At 42.1% G+C, this 21,302-nt stretch overlaps 1 protein-coding gene across 1 annotated transcript in view; it reads left to right on the forward strand.

Moving 5' to 3' along the window:
• The window catches only part of LOC147693023 (cytosolic 10-formyltetrahydrofolate dehydrogenase), a 243,769-nt gene that overhangs the window by 213,491 nt on the left and 8,976 nt on the right, over positions 1–21,302 (forward strand). The window contains exons 17-20 of the mRNA XM_086939265.1: positions 8,927–9,020; positions 14,481–14,580; positions 16,114–16,212; positions 21,086–21,251. Coding sequence (XP_086795391.1) covers positions 8,927–9,020; positions 14,481–14,580; positions 16,114–16,212; positions 21,086–21,251 — 459 coding nt within the window. The remainder of the gene's footprint in view (positions 1–8,926; positions 9,021–14,480; positions 14,581–16,113; positions 16,213–21,085; positions 21,252–21,302) is intronic.

Consider the following 21,302-nt stretch of genomic DNA (forward strand, 5'->3'; position numbering starts at 1 on the left):
TACTGCGCTTGGGAAATAAACCCGCCTGGTCCAGATGAATTAAGTAGTGAATATATGATTGAAGCCGAGCTGCCAGGATCCCACTCAGAATTTTTATATCTATGTTCAAAAGGCAAATAGGTCTATACGAGCCCGGTATCCGGACATCCCTCTGTGCATTGGGTATAAAGACTACTAGTGCCTCCCTCATTGAGGGTTAATAATACAATAGAGCCACCCAATAATCCCCCAGGGCTTGGGACCGTTAATAACAATAACAAGATGTCCCTAAAGGAATCATTCATGTAATAGCATAAATATTTGTTAGTGTCATATCCATGAACACTTAATTTGTGAAAGTCACAGGAGCTTGATGACAACCACAGTTTATCAAAAAGATCAAATTTAATACATATATTTTTTATCAATTGTTCTTCGGCAACACAAACTACCAATCATTTTCAGATGATATTATGTGGTAGTACATAGAACACCATTCGCATTACACATGGATTTTGTAATCAACCATGTTCAAGTGGTTATTGCACAGACTAAATAAGTCAACAAAAACACATTTAGATTTTGAGCAAAAACGGTGTTCATGCGTCGACGTTTCGGTCCCCGTGGTCACATGGATCCTTGGGACCATCTTCAGGACAAAATGGTTGCACAATAACCACCTCTAGCTCCCCCAACAGACCCCAGCTTCTGTAGAGGGGTGTTGTCCTCACCCGTCGCAGGGTGTACATACGTTACTGTTCCCCACAAAAGTACAAAGAAAAGCACTCACATTTAGAATGGGTCCCTCCATCCTACTTATCTGATTATTCTGATTAATGAGCCTGCATTTCCTTCACAGAACCCAGGTTTAAGAAACATTAGTGTCCAGTACAATGTCCGACGAGGTCCTCCTGAGTCTGATAGTCCTTCCGCCACCTGTAAGGTGCCATCTGCCCCACACCCTGAACCTTCCAGAACCACCATTATCCTTTGATTGTTTCTCTCCAAACGGTTGCTGAAGCTGGGTCCACTGAGTCTGGTGTTTTCCACAAACTGGGATGCGCGTTCTGGCGATCGCCATGATTCCCAATAGTGTCCAGCCAGTGAGAGGCCTCTGCCACTGAGAAGAAGAACAACACCTTACTCCTGTGTTCAATCCGGAGTTTGGTCGGGAAGAGCAGACTATATTTCACCCCAGCTTCCCTCATTCTCTTTTTCACCATCAGGAAGGTGCGCCGCTGGTCCTGCACCCATTGAGTAAAATCTGGGTAAATTGCAATAGGATGACCCTCATATTGCATGACCTCGTTTGCACGAGTAGCGTGGATCACGTCCCAGTCGCTATAGTTAAAAAACCAGGCTATGATGGCCCGTAGTGGAGCTCCATGTCACAGCAGGAGGACCAGTGCCCTGTGTGCTCTCTCGATGTAATGTAATGTAAAGGCACATTTTTATAGCGCGGCTATCACTCCAAAGAGCATCTTGGCGCTGAGTACCGTAGCCAGATGGACCGGGCCGGCTGACTGCTGAAGTTCAGAGGGCCTGCGCACTTACACTAAAGTTTTACAAGTGGTATCCGTAAGGTTGTAGATCCAGCTTTTCAGGGCTTTCCTAAACTGGCTCTCTGCGGGGATTTGCCGGAGCTGTGGTGGAAGCTTGTCCCACGCCCTAGATCCCAACACAACAAGGGATTTCCCCCCCTTGGTGACAAGCTTGAATCTTGGGATCACCAGTAAATTCAGGTTTGAGGACCTAAGGCTCCGTGATGGCAAATAGTGTCTAAACCCTTTTGAGAGGTATTTAGGCCCTTGCAAATGGAAGGCCCTAAATGTGATAATCAGTATTTTAAAAAGGATGCGATTGTGTATTGGCAGCCAATGAAGGGCGTTAAGCGCGGTCGAGGCGGGCGACTTCCTTGGCCAGCCAAGGACCAGGCGGGCAGCTGCGTGCTGGGCCATCTGCAGCCTGTGGAGCACAGATTTATTCGCTCCCGCATACAGGCTATTGCAGAATTGCAAGCCTTGATGTTATAAGCGCAACCGCCACCGTTTGCCTTGCTGCCAGTGGAAGAAGGTCAAAAAATGTTCTAAGACCTCTGATGATGTTAAAACACGTGCCGGCCACGGTCACCGCCTGTTTAAATGACAGGGAGTCATCAAACTTAATGCCCAGATTGCGGGCAGTGGAAAAGATGTTGGGGGGAGCTTCTGCATCTTCCGGCCACCACTGTTTGGGTGAGAACAGGTTTTGATGCCCAAACGGCAAAATTTCGGTTTTGCCCGAATTACACTTAAGGTGATTGTTCCTCATCCAATCAAATGTGGCGGCAAGGCAGTTTTTATGATTTTCTTCGGCTCCAGGCAGCTCCCTGCCCAGCACTAGGATGAGCTGAGTATCATCAGCATATGATACTGTGCTGATCCGAAAAGATGAAATAAGTTTGATCAGGGGGACCATATACAGGTTGAAAAGTACAGGGCTCAAACTAGAGCCCTGCAGCACCCCTGTCTTCAAGACTTTCTCTTCGGAGCAAAACTCTCCTAGTACGGTGACTTGCCGCCTTTGATTGAGAAATTTTTTTAGCCATGCCAACACCTCTCCTGCTATCCCTGATTTTACTAGGCGGTCAATCAATATGGAGTGCGAGACCGTATCGAAAGCCGCCGATAAATCAAGTAAAATAAGGACGGCTTTCTTCCCCTGGTCAATGGCGACCCGCAGGGTCTCCACCGTGAACAGGAGGGCGGATTCCGTTGAGTGCTTGGCCCTGAACCCTGACTGATTGGGATGCAAAATGTCATTGTCCTCTAAAAACTTGGTAAGTTGTTTATTTACAAATGCTTCCGTCAGTTTGAATAATGCTGGAAGCAATGAAATGGGACGAAGATTCGAAAGGGTTGCCGGGTTAGCTAAAGGTTTTTTCTGTAAAGGCTTTACAGCTGCGAGTTTCCATTCCCTGGGGATCTCGGCGGAGAACAGTGAGTAATTGGTGATGCCATTAATAATTGGATTCACCTTGTCAACTAAAGCTCGTAGAAGCACCGGGGGGCAAGGATCAAAATGCGAGCCAGACCTGCTCGATAGAATGGCCTGGCGAGACTCTTCTAAACTAATAGGGCAGAACGTTTTGAGACAGACAGTCTTAATGTCCTCCCTGTTCACCCCATCCGGGGAGGGAAGCACCGGTTGGGGAAAATCTTTAATGATGTCTTGTATTTTTTGCTCAAAATAGTTGGCGATGGAAATGCTGAGAGTCAAAGAGGGCGGGATGTCCTGCGAGAGCACTCTGGGGTTCCTGAAACTATTTACGATCCTAAAGATCTCTTTTTGTCTTTTATTAGCGGAGGAGATAGCTTCCAAATAATATGCTTTTTTGGAAAGTTTAATCGAGGCATGATACCGCCTCCGAGCCGCTTTATATGTGTTGCGGTCATCAGCCTCATAGTTTTGGCGCCAACTCCGTTCCAACACTCTAACTTCACCTAGTTCCTCCTTTAAGGAGAGCGAAAACCAAGGAGCAGATATTTTTTTTTACTCTGTGTAAGTTGTCTGGGCCTATGGGGTCCATGGGTCCACTGAGTTCAGTGATCCAATCGCAGAAGCATTTATTATCTGTTAGGGTGTGGCCAGTCAATATGGGTTTGCTATCTTTAGCTCTCCCTGGAAGGTCTGGGTTGGTGAGTAGCTTTTTCCAGCCCGGTTTGGCCCGCCCATCTGCTTTACCAAGGCCTTTCCCTAGAACATTGCTTTCAACCACAAGGTCAAATGGAATGAATTTGTGGTCTGTCCATGTTTGTACGCAAGGGGGTTTAACCTTCAAGGTACCTAAGTTGGAACAAATACAATCGAGCATATGGCCCGCTTTATGCATAGAGTCACGGGTTAACAAAGTTAGCCCGCAAACGTTGATTATGTCCATGATCAAGGTGAAGGTTTAAATCACCTAACAGCGTAAAGTTGGAAAATCTAAGAGTAAGATCGCTGAGTACCTCCCCAATGCTCTCCAAGAATTCTTTAGTTTGACAAGGTGGGCGATAGACCAAAGCACCTGAAAAAGTAAAGGACTCATGAATCTGTAGACAAAAGGCCATACTTTCTGCCCTTTTGATATCTGGTAGTTCATGGGTGGTGCACTTCAAGGTGTCGCGATAGATGATTGCAAGCCCCCCCCCCCCACGTTGCTCCTGCCTGTTCAATCTTAGAATTAAATACCCTTGCGGGAGGGCCAATGCAATGTCTGGATTACACCAGACCTTTAACCAGGTCTCTGTAATAAGGAGCCAGTCCAGATCGCCTTCTGTAATAAGGTCAAAAATGTGTAACGCATTCTTACACATTGACATGGCATTTATAAGCCCTCCTCGAAGTACGATAGGCCACATCTTCCCTTTAAGGGCTTGGTCGGGAGCAAACACTGCCTTACAATGCCGACAGCAAACTAGTCCTTCCCACTTATCTGGTTTTAGGGCCTCATGACACTGAGTTGCATGTTTATTCAGGGATAATATAAAATCCTTGTTCAGACCTTGTTTCGGGCGTAAATGAGCAGCGTGCTCGACCCTCGACCCGGCTGCGGCACGGACGGGCACAGACGGGCTTTCCTTTGGCGATGCTAAAGAACTTGGAGACTCTCCTGGGTGCGAGTATCTTCGTGATCCAGTCCTCCAAAAATAACTCCGCTGAGGGTCCCTCGTCTTGTTCTGGAAATCCCACAAATGGCAGGTTGTTTCTCCTTGGGCCCCCCTCCTGGTCCTCAGCTCCCTCGTCCTGTGTAACCGTTTTCCGTTGGAGCTCCATAACTGTTTCCCTTAGGGCTTTAACCTTCATCTGGAGTGTGTCCACATGTTGATCCGTTGTGGTGGCTCTGTCAGAGAACTTATGCAGGTCACATTGGAGCAGATTGACATCGATCACTACCGCATCAATTCTGGTGACCCTATCATCCATAGTATTCTGAATAGCCGCCATGATATCACTTGAGGAAGGCCCCCCTAATTGTTCGCAAGTGCCCCTTCTGCAGCATCATTCCCCTGTGGCTCCCGTTGGTTTGGTCCCTGAGGCAGGGGCTGCGCGTAATTTAGGATTTTGTTATTTTGGGCCGGGCAGGCTTGTCTTTGCCCAACTTGGTTCTCTACCCTTAGGGGCTCTGGCATCTGTGCAACACAACAAAAACCCTGGGTCTCCGTCGCTTCTATCGGCTGTAATATCAATCCTCGCACTGCCTGGTGAGGTCTCCCGGCCGGGCCGAAGTTTGTGGGGTCGGTGTTGATCTCACACGGCAGGATTTTGAAGGATTTCCCCTGCGTCCTTCAGAAGCACCGCAGAGGCACGTCCTATGCGGCCATCCTGCTAGTCACGCCACCATGGTAACGCTTTGATGTTTTTAGTTCAGTTAGCTGCACTGGGCACTAGTTTGTAGGGGTGCCAGCTTACATACAATATGTCGGTATGTGTTTTCTTTATAGTATAAAGCAGGTGGTAATTTCTTCAACAAATGGTGCATAGGACTGCAAATGCACATTCAGGAATTTCTATTTTCTTTTCAATGTTTTGCATAATCCCATTTTACAGAAAATTAAATGAACAGTGAGGGGACCAATTCACTTTTTTTTTAGACGGAAAGTCCATATCCTGATTCGCAGTTTCAAGAGTGACAACATTTTGCTCCCATAAATTGAATTTGTTAATACCGAAAATATGCCAGTATCTGCGATTTTCTGCATTTCTAAATACAGTGGGGAAAAGCAGTAATTGGAAGCAGAGAACACCCAATTTATTCACAAACACTTTTTACGCTGTTATAGACCCTGAAAACATTTGCAGTACTACTTACGTGAAAGTAAAAAGTCAGTGCCTTTCCAGAGTGGTAAATAGGAGGGACCGCCCCCATACATAATTGGATAAAAAGGAATAGATTTTTCCAAAGGACACATTTTCCCAGTTGATAATCGTTTGATACATATGCTAAGGTACATTTTGGCATCATTTATTCATGCAGAATTATAACAAAAAGCAAAGTCTGCATGAATACATTGAGTATCAAAAAACGCTGTAAATTTTTATTAGCTCTCCTGTGAATCTTTGTGAATGCCATGAAAGTCAGAAATACCACCCAAATGTAGTAAAATGAAGGGGTGCATATTTGACACGTTTTTTAAGCATGCCTTTGTGAATCGGGCCCGGGGTGCCCTGAAGCATTCTCTGCCTTAAGTATTCTGTGAATAACGTGCAGAAATGTTATAATTCTGACCTGCATCACTGGATGTGGCACATTCAAAATTTTAAAAACTTGCACACCCATTCAGCTAATTAATTTGAGGCAGATCCTCAATACTATCAGTAAATCTACAAGTCATTTGTTTATGTTGCTGATATTAGTACGTTTACTCATTTGTAATGGGGTTCACAAAAACCCAGGATAAATAGGTGTATGCCTAGAAATCCCCTATCCCTGATCCCAGGTATTGCCAGCGTAAGCCCAAAATATCAATGTAGCCGTTATGGGTAATTTCCTCCTCCTTTTTTTCTCCATAAAGAAAGTAATTTCCCATTTGGAGAAATCCAGCTCCACATCCCAAAGAAAAGACAGGGGTGTTTAGAATATTTTCTGAATGCACACTTGTTTCAGTCTTTTTGTGGTTCGCAGATTGGATTTTTAACCCTTGATAATTCATTGGGATTTTTATGAATATCCACAACATTTCTACTTTGTAAGTGTTCCTATTTTCCCAATAAAGCCCCCCTGCCATTCTAGCAGAAACACCCATCAATATTCCCCTTTCATACCTGTGCAGCATCACAAAATCCGTCCCATCTGGTGAAATTGTTATCATAATGTGTGGAATTTGCACTCTGGGAATTCAACAAATCCTCACCCTGTGACTTAAGATTTGGGAACTACAAGTGTTAATTCCTCATTTTTTACCTGTAAGTGACACATGTTGATACTTGCCACATTACAACTGCCAGCCGAGGAGGTGGAAGGACATGTTTTGACCATGAATAAAGGAAGGGCAGATGTTGTCCGCCCTAAACTCTCACTATGCTCTGAAGGTGGAGTGTGTGCTGAAATTAAAATACACCATCATATACCACATACTAACCTTCCATAGAGTATCTCCTTATACTGATTCTTTCATAATATGCAACACAGTAGATAGGGAAGTCAACCCCTAAGTTTGCAAGTTCCAATATTCTGGGACAGCCTTTGTCATACCCTGACAACACAGTCCTTTTAAATCTCTTTTTTATAAAAACACACACACACTGCTGTGCTCCTCATCTGTCCTCACCTACATGTAGTGTTTGATACAAAGTAGTCAGTGAGCAACGGCGGACCTCTAGTTCCGCACCTCACGCTAGTTCCAATCAGTGATTTTGTTGCGCAGCCAACCCCTACGCCAGCCATTGCGTGACGTTACTGTGTTTCCAGATCAGAGAGTTAATTGTTATGAAAAAGGGGTGCGCAGAACAAAGAGTCCAATAGCCACGTAGTAATGTATATAATACATTTATTTATTCCAAATTCTTTAAAAGCTCTGCAAACTGAGAGAATCTCTCAGTTTGCAGAGCTTTTAAAGAATTTGGAATAAAGAAATTGATTATATACATTACTACGTGGCTATTGGACTCTTTGATCTGCACACCCCCATTTCATAACAATGAACTCTCTGTTTGATACAAAGTACTCTGATGTGGCTAGGAGGAAACATGTTTAGCATAATACAAAAAACCTAGCTACTAAAGCTGTGTTTGTCTTTGTGCCATAGTTCTTACACAGCAATACACGTGAACACCCTGTTACAGTTAAGAAACATGTTGACTTGAAAATCAAGGCACATCATGCATTCAGTGGCTTCAGCCTTGTGGTGACAGTGATTAAGAGTTGATGAACAAGCAGGCTTGTGTAACCCAGTACTATCTTATTCCTTTTAGGTTATAGAAAAAAGAGTAGAGTATTTTATGTACTACTTTTAGTCAATATGTTTTTCAGCAGACAGAGGGATTGGCTCCTAACCATGTCCGAGTGGGTCTTTTCATTTATGGCCATGCTGACAGGCTATAGCAGTTATTGTACTCTGTTTGCCTCCCGGACAGTGTATCCTGACCTCTTGCCAGCAGTTACTCATCAATCCCCTTCTGGGAAATCAGCCAATGCCATACTCAGACTGGCCACAAAGCCAGAGTTACCACAAAATTGCTATTAGCCCAGGGGACTCCCAGCTTTCCTGTAAAAGAGCTACTTATGTTCCATGAAAATCATCCAGTGCTACTAACATATTAGTGTTGTAATAGTGACCACATCGGCCAAGATTACATCACTGACCACCATATGGAAGATTACCAGCCGTAATCACCTCTGTGCATCAGGCAGGGTTGCCAGCAGTAAAGTAAAAAGACTTTGTCAGTTGGAAATACCCCTACATGGATAATACATAACAGCCTTACCTATAATGCCACTGGCCCCAAGGTAATAATGTAAATTATAAGTACCCCAAACCACATGATGGATCTCTAAAATACCAGCTTTAAATATATTTTGGATCTGTAGGCATTTGTCTGCAAATATCAGCTTTCTTTTTTGTTCTAAAAATACACACATTTTTGTCTTAATTACACACTCTGAATTTCGGGATACATATATTAACTAGAACAAGCAAAAGGTTACTAATTTAGACGGTAGGCTGCACACAGGAGAGCTACTTACAGGGGCTGGAGAGCTACCACTATCTTGCTAGCGGCTTTTTGGAGAAACCTTTACTAACCTGTCCTCTTCAAATACAAGCCTCTTTGTAGTGTGGGGCCCTTGTTTGATGTTAATGGCATGCAAATCATTGTTAATTAAAATATCTGTGCATGCAACACAAGTGTGGAGTTTCTCCTGCATGTTCTGTGAGGTGGAAACTGTGCTTGTGGCACTATAACATCACTGTATTTGTCTTGTCAGGTTCACTGATTGGGCAGAGATTGTCGGACCACCCTGATGTAAGGAAAATTGGCTTCACAGGCTCTACCCCCATTGGTAAACAAATCATGAAAAGGTAATTTTGGCCACAATTACAAAATGTGTACTCTGGAAGTTAGCTAAGTAAAACTGTAGGTACCCACTAATGACATATGTTCAGGAATGAGTAGGGTGGACAAATGATTAGGTTCATTGCTGAATGATAGCGCAAGACCTGAGTAGCTCCGGAAACACTTTTTTGATGAGTGCCCTGGAATACACCCCTAGGTAGAATGGCTGAGTCTTTGGGAGTTGTGCCTCCTTGTAAATAATATGAACTTTAGTTGATTTTGTAAAAGGAGTGAGAACATTCAGTATAATTTAGAAGAGCTCGAAGATTAGTCCAAGAGCTAGAAGTTTAGCTTCAATGCTGTGAAAAGTAGTACTGTTTGGATACATTTCTCTTAAGGAGCAGTAGGCAGAGGCAAAGAAGGTGAAGGTCAAGATTCAGAGGTCACCTAATAAGAACAGGATATTTGAATTCTCATATCTCATGAACTCAAAGAAGGTAAACATTTGGCAGTGACATCTACAGTGAATAAGTTGTTTCCATAGCGACAGGTAAACAATGCAGAAAGTGGGATGCTATTGTTTGCCAGTGAGCCTCAGCGGGGAGGGCACATCCAAAATGTTGTGGTAAAGTCTGGATTACCTGGTTTCAACTATACATCCTATGGTAAGTGATAATGTAAACATATATCATTAGAAAGGAGACAGGGTTGGAGATATTCCAGACAAACTCCATTTCTTACCAAGAATAGATGGAGAGCTAATCCTATTTGAGTAAAATAAAATTCCTTGAAGCAAATGTCCTGGTGTGAGGTTGTAATTATACTAGTGTGTTAGGGAGAGAAAGAAGCACAGGGAAAATATTGGATCCTATTTTCAAGTAAATGGCCATAAATGAAGGAATCACCTCACAGAGAGTGAGTGGAATCAATTAATTTACTCCTAGTCTAGGATAGTCACACGAGCAAAGTAAAACAAAGAGGCACCGTGGATGCAAACTGAGAAGAGACTGCGTGTCAAGATGGGGCTGGGCAGTGGGAAAAGTGAAAGAGCCTGCAGTCATGTCCTCCTCTATTTTAATGCAGAATACCACTAATGTCAAAGATTTGGGAGAGACTTTTCGCTTGACCCTTACAAATCTTAAAATTATCAATAAGTTTTAATTTTGAATGTCCAAGAGAACTGGAAATCATCCTGTTGGAATCAAATTGTTTATTTGTGATCCAGATCCTGATCTCAGGGAATATTTACTCATTGTGACGGTCTTTGAATATCACTCTGATGCATACAACCATTTAAAGTACACATACACAGTTTCCTGCATGGGTAAGCATCAGAATAATTGAAAGCTCGTCATAATGTCTACTTACCAGGGACCGCTCCCAGACCTTCATGAGAGTGCCCTACTTTACATATTCAGTGAGTAAGGCTATTGCCTTGTTGTTTGCAGTGCCCTTCTATTGAATCAACCTGTACAGCAAAATCTTTGACATAGAGCAGAGTTGCACCTTTTAGGAGTGCTCTGAAAATGTGGCTCTTCATCTACCTTTATACTTCTTGGCTATTCATGATAGGTCTCCCACCTTTCGTACTTTTTGTACCTCAACAATTACAATTCTAGTAGCACACAATCTCTGTCAGATGCTCTCGTGAGTAGGCATCATGCAGATGTCCCCAAGTCAAATAAATGTACCACTGCGATTGATGGCACGTGTGTTGCATCAGAACCAAAAGCCCATCTTCTGTTTGGTGCAGACTAAGAATCTCCTCTACATCCGCCATCTGTGCAGTTGCACCTCCAGGACCTGAAACAGAAGAGTAAAATCTAGTACCATCCTCTCCTGTTCAAATCTGACCAGGCCATCTTCACAAGTATCTACATTTTCTGATACCAGTGTTCAAATATTAAACTGTTTTAAACCCTTGCATGAAAGCTTTAACAACAGATATCAAAAACAAATGTGTTAACTAGTCTGCTTGTAAGCCACTACTGCAGTTAAATGTAAGCATATAGGTGTGTGCCAAACCTGCCTTTTGAAGGTGCAGCAGGTAGGAAAGTAGATCTTACCCTGACGCTTTCAGGTTGCAACGTTTTTACATATGCAGTAATGGGCAAATCTTTTCCACTTTGTGTCACAGCATGTCCATGTAGTTGGCTTAAATGCTTCATGCTGTATTTGCATCTACAGCAATGCAAGCTATAAACAGAGTATTAAAGAGTAACACTTTCCTTTATGTTTAATTAACTGAAAGTGTGGTTTTGTTTGTAAGAAAACAACTTTTTTCAATTAAAGCACAACAAAAATGTTAAAACATTTGAAAATATTTGACTAGAAAAGCATTCATAATGAAATACAGTTGCAAATAACCATTCCAAAGCAGTTCAGTCATTTCAACAGGCGTGTGTGGTGGACGGGAACCATAGTGAATCCGTCTTATAATACTGATGCAATCTTCAGAAGTAGGTGGCTCTAGAGCATCATCAGTAGGAAGTAAACCAAGACCTTATTCTATTCGGTGTGATTGTTTGGGTAGATCTATATCCTGTAGTGCACAAAAGTGAAAAATTGCCTTTCATCATTCATGAACAACATGCTGATATTTCATAAACAGGAGTAAGGTTGTTCATTCTTTTATGTTTCAAACTTTTCTCTAGTTTGAATGTGTCTTTACCAAATGAGTTATTAGTAGATTAGACAATGTTTAAATATAATTCTTTGTGTGTGTGGTTTATATTTGTGAAAATTATTATTTTCATGAACAGTTAATACATTAAAAAAATGACCCATTACAAATATATAAAATATTTGAACAAAATATAGCTCTTTAAAGAACTAAGGGCCAGATATAGGTAACTTTCATTTACCGATTCCTTAATAGCGATTTTTACTGAATCGCTATTAAGGACTCGGTAAATGGAATGTAGGTAGGGATCGCAAAAATATTAGGGATTACTTAATATGCCTTAATAACGAATCGGTAAATCAGATTCGTTATTAAGGAATACCTAGCCATTCATTCCTATGGGCCAGGAGGCCCATAGGAATGAATGGTAAGAGATTCACTATTAACGATTCGGTATTACCGAATCGTTAATATCGGGAGGTATTTCAAGGGTGCCAAGTTGTCCAAAGGACACCCTGTTGCTCCCCTGGAATGTGCACATGTGGCGCACATACATGCCAACTTGAAGTTGGTGGTAAATAGTGCTTCCTTAAGGCTGCGGTGCACTGTTTTTAGTGCTACATACATTGCATTTAAGGAACTGGTATTTCCAATTCCTCAAAATTCAAGAGCAAAGTAAGGAATCAGCAAATATTTACAGATTCCTTATTTTGCAAGTAGGTTGAAAGTCCCCTACATTGAACATGGCTAAATACCGGTCGGTAACGTTGACATTTACTGAATTTCGGCGTTACCGACCAGTATTTAGCCACCTACATCTAGCCCTATACGCCTTTGTGGAGAGCTTTTAATGGAAGTAATTAAGTGGTATGTCAGACAGCACTTTTCAAATTTCATAAAATACCAACCTCAGTAATTCTGCCATAATAAATACTGCCAAATTGGTAATCTCCAAAATTAGCAGTTGTAGCATGATTTGCGTTGCACTGTGAACTCCATCTTTGGGCTGAAACCAGATGTGACAGTGCAGGCACAATAGCGTGTATATTAGAATACATAGCATATAAAGAGGCATGATTTCCCTTTATTATAATGATAGTGGGAAGCTAGAATATGTCCAACATACCTTAAATGTGTGCTGCGGGTAAAATAATACCATCGGCATGGTGCAGACTAGACATATTCTGTGATGTTGGAAGTACTCCATCTCATACCACAAAAACCAATCCACTTTACTTTATTTACTGCACAACCCAAATTCACCGCTAAGTTTATGCTCAAGAGCAAACTGCTGGAAATTATTTCAAAAACACTCCACCTACAAGATAAAACAGCCATTAGCAAAAAAACAAATAACCACTATGTGGTTAAAACTACCAATTCTCACTCCCTCGCTTTTCTGATTCCTTCAACCTCCCTACTTTTTTGGATCTTTCTCTTTCTCTCTTTAAGTGCCAACCCCTCCCTCCCACCTTATACTGTCCTTCTTTCCCTACCTGGCTCCATCACTCCATTTCTCCCTGAGTCCTTCACTATCGTTTATTTAAGCCTTTGATCTTCTCTCTGAAATGTATCACAGTTTATTGAATTGTTCTCTTCTTGGGTGCAGAAGAGATTATCTTGCACTGTAGGCATCATATGAAATTCACAGTATGTGGTTCTCTTTAATCTCTGGTAGTCGGCATTGGCTCCTTTTAGGCAAAGTATTGCAACTACTTCAAACAACAGATCACCATTTACTGCATAAAAATTATACCACACCATGAAATAGCCCAACACACCATATAACAGCAAACACTTATCGCACCAATCCACAATGACATACCACACTATACAAAGCTCTCACAACACATCAAACTAGGCCAGATCATATACCCATATAGGCATTCTCTTCCATATGACACCATGCAATACCATATCACTCAATACATCATCATACAATTTTGCATCACACCACACATCACCAACTTCCACACTTTATCATACCCTTGAATCTCCACACCTCACTGCATTACATCAACGATATCAACCGCAACACACAGTACTAGTCCATAAAATTCCTTTGACTCTGTTCTGGTTTGCTACATCCTTTCCAGCCATTCATTTATGCTTCCCTTATTTATCTTTCTTTGTTCTCCTCTTTTCTCCATTCTTACTCCTCTCCCCTTTTCTTCTCTCATTTAACTACCCTTCTCCTTCATTTTCCTATCCAATTCTACTCCATATCTACTCTTTCTTATATCATCAGCTCTTACCACCACCCCTACTCTGTGCACCTCATTCTCTCTCTTGTCTCACCCTTCTCTTACATCTTTCATCTCCTCTCAACCCCCTTGTCTTCTTTCCTCCTTCTTCGTCGACCCCTTCTCTCTCTTTTCCTTTCCTCACTTGCCCCTCCCCCTCTGATCCCCTAACCTTCCTTTTGTTTTTCCCAACCCGCCTCTCCCAGGTAGATTCTCAGTCATAACTGGAAATTTTCTTGGAGGGGCTGGGTGACAAAATGAAGTGAAGAAAGATGTTATCTATATGTTCGAGGCATGTGTGCATCTATATTTTGTTTAAATGCTAGACCTTGTGAAACATCATCTGTTCTTTTAACTGAGCTATGTTTTAAGGAAATTTTGCAGAAAAATCTTCCGTTTGGCCACCATTTTCTGGGAATCGTGAATCTCAGAACCCTTGGAAGTTACAAGCTTTCTTAGCATGCCACAAAATTATTGGAATGTTTCATTACTGCCCCTTCAGAATATTTGGATTTCCAGCCAATATATATCAAAATTGCATTATTTGTTGAAGCAATGATTAAAATGATCTTTTCCTAGATGGGTGGGTCAAATTTTAGGGTGTTATTTATCTTTTCCAGCTGCGCTGTGAGCAATGTGAAGAAAGTGTCCTTGGAACTGGGTGGTAAATCTCCTCTCATCGTCTTCAAGGACTGTGATATGGACAAGGCTGTTCGTATGGTAATGCAACAGATTGGATAAATGCCACAAAAGCAAACTAGGGGTGGCAGTGGTGCTTACTGTATGCTGTGAAAGATGGCTGCTTGCTTATTTTACATGTTAACATGTGTGGGGAATTTTAAGAACATTTCAACGCTTACATTTCTTAGAAGAAATGAATTTTCTTGAACAGTGCTGTAGTATTCATATTTGAATTCACTGTTACTGAACTGGCCTAACTAAAGGTTATGTTATATGACTTGATGTAGCCATCATTAGCTAGGAACTCTATAAAATGTAATTTGGCACTTGGCTCAGTGGGTTTTTAGTAAGCAAGATGTAGGCCATGGTTGATGTGAGGACATTTGTTGTCTTGCTTAACTGGGATGGCACTCGCCTTCACTTTTATTTTGTACTTACACCCTGGTGAAACCAACGTAAAATGTTGAGTCCTTTCACAGCAGCATACATTTTGCCCTGAATCCTCTTTCCTTCAAATGTGAGACTATTCTCAAGGAAAACCTATCTTATGACCATCATAAGATACCGGTACATGGTCAGTGGTAGTTATGATTTTTTAGCTCCAGAGTGATCATTATCCACCAAAAGATGTAAGTATTTATCACCTAGTTGAATAGCTACATCGGCATCAACACACTAAAAAGCATCACCCTCCTTCACTTCGTATTCAGTAGCCATTAAACCCAAATCCTGTGTACTGTCTTGAATTCGTTACATAAGACTTGTACCCTAGATCTCATCAGTCTTTGCTTCCACACAAAGTGGCATATGAAATGATCCCTTAGCTGTTGATTTTTAAAACTCTCAGATTGAAAGTGTGCAACTATTTTTATTAACACATGTATATATAGTCTATATTTTCAACATGCTACTACAGCATTTTGAAGAATGTGTGTCTCAATATAAGCAAATTAGATTTTCTAATTTCTTTTAAATGTATAATTCATCTAGTACCTCTCCCTAATTCAATTTTCAATCCATTAAATAGTCGAAAATTGCTCTTCCTTCAAACCCCAGAGAATGCAACAAAATACATTTATTTCTCACTGGCCTGAACCTTGATGCCCCCAGAGGAAGGCCTTAAGTCATTGCATGTATAAAGTTTGTGGTTCACCTAGTTCCAAGAAGGGTGGGGATGGTAGCTTACTGATTGCATCTTCCTGCAGGCAAAAAGACTATGCAAATAGGGCAAAAAAGACTATGTAAAGAGCTCTTGAACTGTAATAAAACCCAACTCACAATATGTACAGCTTTTTTCTAAGGTTGTGAAAGGGTTGTTTAGATGAGCATAAGTGAGAATAATGAGTGAAAAATAGGATGAAGGCCATGTTATACTTATGAGCAGGCATGTGTGTCCCTGAAGAATTGACTATCCGTAGCATGTGTAGAAAGTTCACATTACAACCATTTTTAAATTGGATGTTTTTCAAATTAAAAGTTAAAATTAAATGTGTCACTGTATTTTTCTTAATAATTTCTCCTGAAAACTTTTTCGAACTTTTGATCCTTATTGTGACTCTTTTTTTCCTTTAGGGCATGAGTTCAGTGTTCTTTAATAAGGGTGAAAACTGCATTGCGGCGGGCCGTCTTTTCATCGAGGCATCCATCCATGATGATTTTGTCAAGAAAGTGGTGAGTATAAAATGAGATGTTGTTGATAGAACGATTTGGCATCTTCACATTCACATTTCTTTTCATTAGTATCCAGAGAATTCCACGTCCAGAATGAGAATTTAGTTGTGTTACTGAATGTGAGATTACTCTTGTTAGGAGTAAGTATGAGTAAGGCATCGAAAGGGCTAAGCTCCCACCATTCCTTGCATCATACGTTGTATTTGTCTGCTGCACTAATAATGCACTGCTTGTCCCAAAGCAATTATCTGCTTAGACTTGAAGCGACTGGACCGACTGATCTGTGCAAAATTTTGTTTCTGATGGATACTTTTACCTATATATTCCTCATCTTTTGAATATCCTCATGGTCTAGAATGCATGCGTACATATTGCAACAGTCCTCCTTCTCTGGTAGTTGGCATTAGCTCCTTTTAGGCATCAGTTACTGTCTAGGCATGACCTCGATGAAGCTATATAGTGCCACCCTGCTTCCCAGTTTTCCCACAGCCTTTGACGTGGATTTAGAGCTGCACTCCCTGAAATTATTCACGTAAAATCTATATTTTGTTCAGTGCTATGAGTATGTCACCTTCGAACAAGTTTGGGTTTGAACCCTGCTGCTCTTGTCATGAACAGATATTCATTTTGGACTCCCATGAGGTCCGTTTGTGCTACTTGGGACCTAAGCACGACTCCAAGTCATGTAAGTAGTGTGGCCTTATACATTCAAAAGCAATTGAGGAGTGGGAGGCCACATTGCTTATGCTATTTTTGCAATGAGCTGTGGGATCTGCGCTAATTGCAGTTGTGTTTGTTGCCTTTTTCCAACTTATTTAAGGCAAGATGAAGAAAAAGAAGCACAAGAAGAGCAGCAGGCAGATTAACTCCATGCCTAGAGGCTGTTCTGGCTCCAGAGGTTTATATCTTTGATGCTCCACAGCACTAGCGGATTCTTCCTCTTGACCTGGAGATGGTGGACGTCACTCCAGCTGAACAACCAGCACCAACCCGAGCTGCGGCACATGCACCAGCTCGGTGGCTGGTTTTTCACTCACACTTCGCCTTCTCCCGGCATAACTGGAGTTCCTTAGTTCTTTGCTGTAATGCAAGCTATGATGGTGTTGGTCCATGGTGCATCAGTTCCATTTGATGATCTTTAGCCCCAGGAGTGTGACAGGGCTTCTGACTGGAATACCGCCAAAGGGTAGTACCCAACACCAGTCGAACCTCAGCCGTCTGGCTCAGGATATGGCTCCAGCCCTACCTGGGACCAAAGCGGCACCCAAGGCTCCACCAGTAGCCTCTCCTCCATCACAACACTAGGGCTGATGCAAACAACAGTGCCAGCTCCACCTTCTGAATGTGTGCTTCAGCCTAAGGCCAGTCTGATATGCTCAAGGTTTTAATTGCCAAGGCTAATAGAGGAAGGCAGGTAAAGGGGTGAAGCTTAGCACAAACCCTTGCTCAGGGATGAGTACTGATGTTAGTTAGATAACATCTTTAAGCTGGACTCCAACCATGGGCAGATGACACCAACATTTCCACATGACGGCAATTACAGAAGTGAGGCAGTCAACTTGCTCCTTCCTGCTGATATGAATACAGCAAGTTACCTGGCCCTTCAGAATTGTAGAGGCCGCAACACTGACAGATGGAATGCCTCTCAGGACTGCCATCATCAGAGGTGGCTTTGTTTGTTGCAGTAATCACAAAGGTCGCAAAGCTACTGCACTTGCCTCTCCAGAGAAGAAATCCATGTCAGATCTCTTAAGGGAAATCCTCCAATTAGTCGCGGCATCCTTTGGGTTTTGCTTCTTTTTTTAACAAGGCCCTTATGGAGTCTATCAAGGCGGCCTTGTCCAAACCCACCTCAGTACCACTGATGAATAAGCTGATTGCTAGCCATCCTTAATTAGTCCGCAGCCAGGGACCCAGAGGGCTTGTCCACTCATTGTTCACCAAAAAGATTTGTGGTCCAGGCTTACTCCTGGTACTTTCCTGTTCCTATCAAGGTCGACGTTATACACAGAATCGTTGAGCTCAGGGTTATGATTTTCGTCCATTGCAAGGAAAAGTTTAAGATGCTATCCCTAGCTGGGTGCTTCTGGTGCGGAAGTTGTGCATGTTTCTTCTTCCCCTTTTATTATGCCTCAGTAGTGCCTTATTTTGGTTCTAATATTCTTAACGGGGCTCCATTTGAACCTTTGTAAAGGAGCCAGGGATTTTGATGTTCAAGATAAGAGCTTTGGTGGCTATCACATCAGCTCAGTGCAAGTGCTGTGTCCAGCCTCTATTCACTTATTTCTACCTAGACAAGATGGTGCTGTGAACAAAAACATCTTCCCTTTCAAAGGTGATTACCCCATTCCATCTAAGGTAGTCCACTACGCTTTAGCCAAAGTGGTGCCCATGGCAGCCATGGAATGACATGCGATTCATTTCAAAGCAAACACCACCCCAGTTCAGTGCCAGCCATATGCAAATTAGTCTTGACCCTGTTCCTCATGGGAACAGCTCGGCCCGAACTGCCAAGCCAGGTCCCCCCTGGACCGGAAACAAGCATCCTGGGACCGGTTTCGGTGTTACACCGCTCTTCAGCCAGGCTAGCTTGAATCCAATAATAAAGTGAGCAAGGGACCCACGTCGGGGCAGGTTGAACAAAGCAAACACAAGGAGATGATGGACAGAGCGCTGAACTTTTTCAGACACTTACCCCCAGTCACTATTAGATCTTGGTTGAATCCATCATCGTTATTTACCTCACTTAGCCACCCCAGCTCAGACCAAGCCATATGCAAATCAGTCTTGACCCTGCTCCTCATGGGAACAGTCCAGCTCAAACTGCCAAGCCAGGTCCTCCCTGGACCGTAAACAAGCATCCTGGGACCAGTTTCGGGGTAACACCCCTCATAAGCCATGCTAGCATGAATCCAGTGGTAAAGTGAGCAAGGGACCCACATCTGGGCATAGCCTGCCAACTTAGGGCGAACAAAGCAAACACAAGGAGATGATGGATGGAGCGCTGAACTTTTCAGACACTCAACCCCGGTCACTATTAGATCTGGGTTGAATCCATCACTGTTATTTAGCTCACTTCGTCACCCCAGTTCAGATCCAGCCATAAGCAAATCAGTCTTGACCCTGCTCCTCATGGGACAGTCCAGCCTGGACTGGCAATCCAGGTCCTCCCTGGACCGGAAACAAGCATCCTCGGACTGGTTTCTGGGTAACACCCCTCATCAGTCATGCTAGCGTGAATCCAGTGGCAAAGTGAGCAAGGGACCCACGTCTGGGCATACCCTGCCAACTTAGGGCGAACAAAGCTAATACAAGGAGAGGATTGGCCAAGCATTATTGCCTGGAAAAAGGATGTGCATTTCGCTCGGTCCATACTCAAAGGACTTTTTTGCTGTAAACATCTCTTCTGACTCACCATTTGGAAAAGGGAGTATAATCGCAATGGTATCTAGTCAAAAGTTGTGGAATCTGCAGATATATGTACAGATTGGAAGAAAAAATTACTTACTTCAGTAACAATCTTGCTGGGGGATACTGTATCTTCCTGCAGATTCCTCACCAATTGTGTCCATGAACCGGTTATCGGGAATGGGCCTAGTCATCTCAGTAATAAAGTTCCAAGGTAGATTGTTGCATTGCATATCCTCTGTTAAATTAATGCTGAACTTGATTCTTCTTCCAAAGGCTCTGAATAAGCGTACAAGTAATTGAGGTGACAGTGCCAAGGTGGCACTTTATGGCTCTCATAATAATAATAATAACAATAATAATAATAATATTAATAATAATAATAATAATGATATCATAATAGGGCAGAAATCCGCACCAAGACGGATTTACCGCCACCTACCGGCACAGGAGAGCTATTGCTAAATTTTCAGACGCAGTTTAGCACTTAACGGATATTCGAAAGACAAGGAATCTGCAATTAGTTAAGAGTATCCACCAGAAAAATCAACACTGAACGTAAGCAAGTTTTGTTTTGTGCTAGTTAGTTTGTGTATATTTAGATTTTGCACTTGTCAGACATTGAAAATGTAAGTGCATCTTTTTAATTTGGAAATTAGAGTCCAACTTTGCAAAAGCAAGGTTGGAATCTCTGCAATTCCTTCATTTACAACTCTTTTTTATCTGCTTGACAAGATGCTTCCTGATCAATGTTGTGGATCTCCATTTTTTTTGAAGATCAGAATAATATGTTTTGTGTTTGACCAAATAGTTGATCAAAGGTTAGGCTGAGCAAACTATTGTTATTAATATTTAAAGTGCCAAAACTGTCTGTTTCACTATATAAAAGTAATAAAACACATTTGACACATTGCTTTTCCTATGTTTCTTTTATTTAAAGAGGACATAGTTGTCTAATTGTGATGTGAAATAACATAGGATTTTAGTTTAGAAAATGAAAGCTTCTGATGCAGTATATTTTTATTTGACTCCAATCATTCTGTTTGAAAAAGAAGCAGTGGCTATATGTATTCTTCCTTGAAGAGATATATGTTATGTTATAGGTATTTATTGTATATTGTAAATACCTATAACATAACATATAAGAATGTATTTGTCCAGTGTAAACATTTTGGTTGAAGATATAGGTGAAGCTATAGTGGGAGCCTTTTATCACCTAGAAGGGCCATGATGGGTTTACTGCATGCACAGTTTAATGGATGAAAGGTCTGAGCTTTCTGTACCCCCACACCATTGTATGCCTTGGGCACTTTGGCAAAAAGAGTAGGAACAATTTGTATACATAATTGACGTCTGTAATCCCCTCAAAGGCCAATGAAGCTGTCTACGTTGTCAACTAGTTTGCAACCACTATATATACAGTTATATTTGAATGCATGTACGTAACCAAACTGATGTCTGATAGGTAGAAGAAGTGAAGAAGATGAAGATTGGGGACCCCTTGGACCGGTCAACTGACCATGGACCTCAGAACCACAAGGCACATCTCGACAAACTGGTTGAATATTGTGAGACCGGAGTAAAGGAGGGTGCGACGCTGGTATGTGGTGGAAAACAAGTTCCTCGGCCAGGTACGTCGAGAATATTTTCATGCATTTTTACCGTTTTCACATGAACTTCAT

Source organism: Lissotriton vulgaris, chromosome 9, assembly GCF_964263255.1.
Source record: "Lissotriton vulgaris chromosome 9, aLisVul1.2, whole genome shotgun sequence".
Classification (NCBI taxonomy): Eukaryota; Metazoa; Chordata; class Amphibia; order Caudata; family Salamandridae; genus Lissotriton; species Lissotriton vulgaris.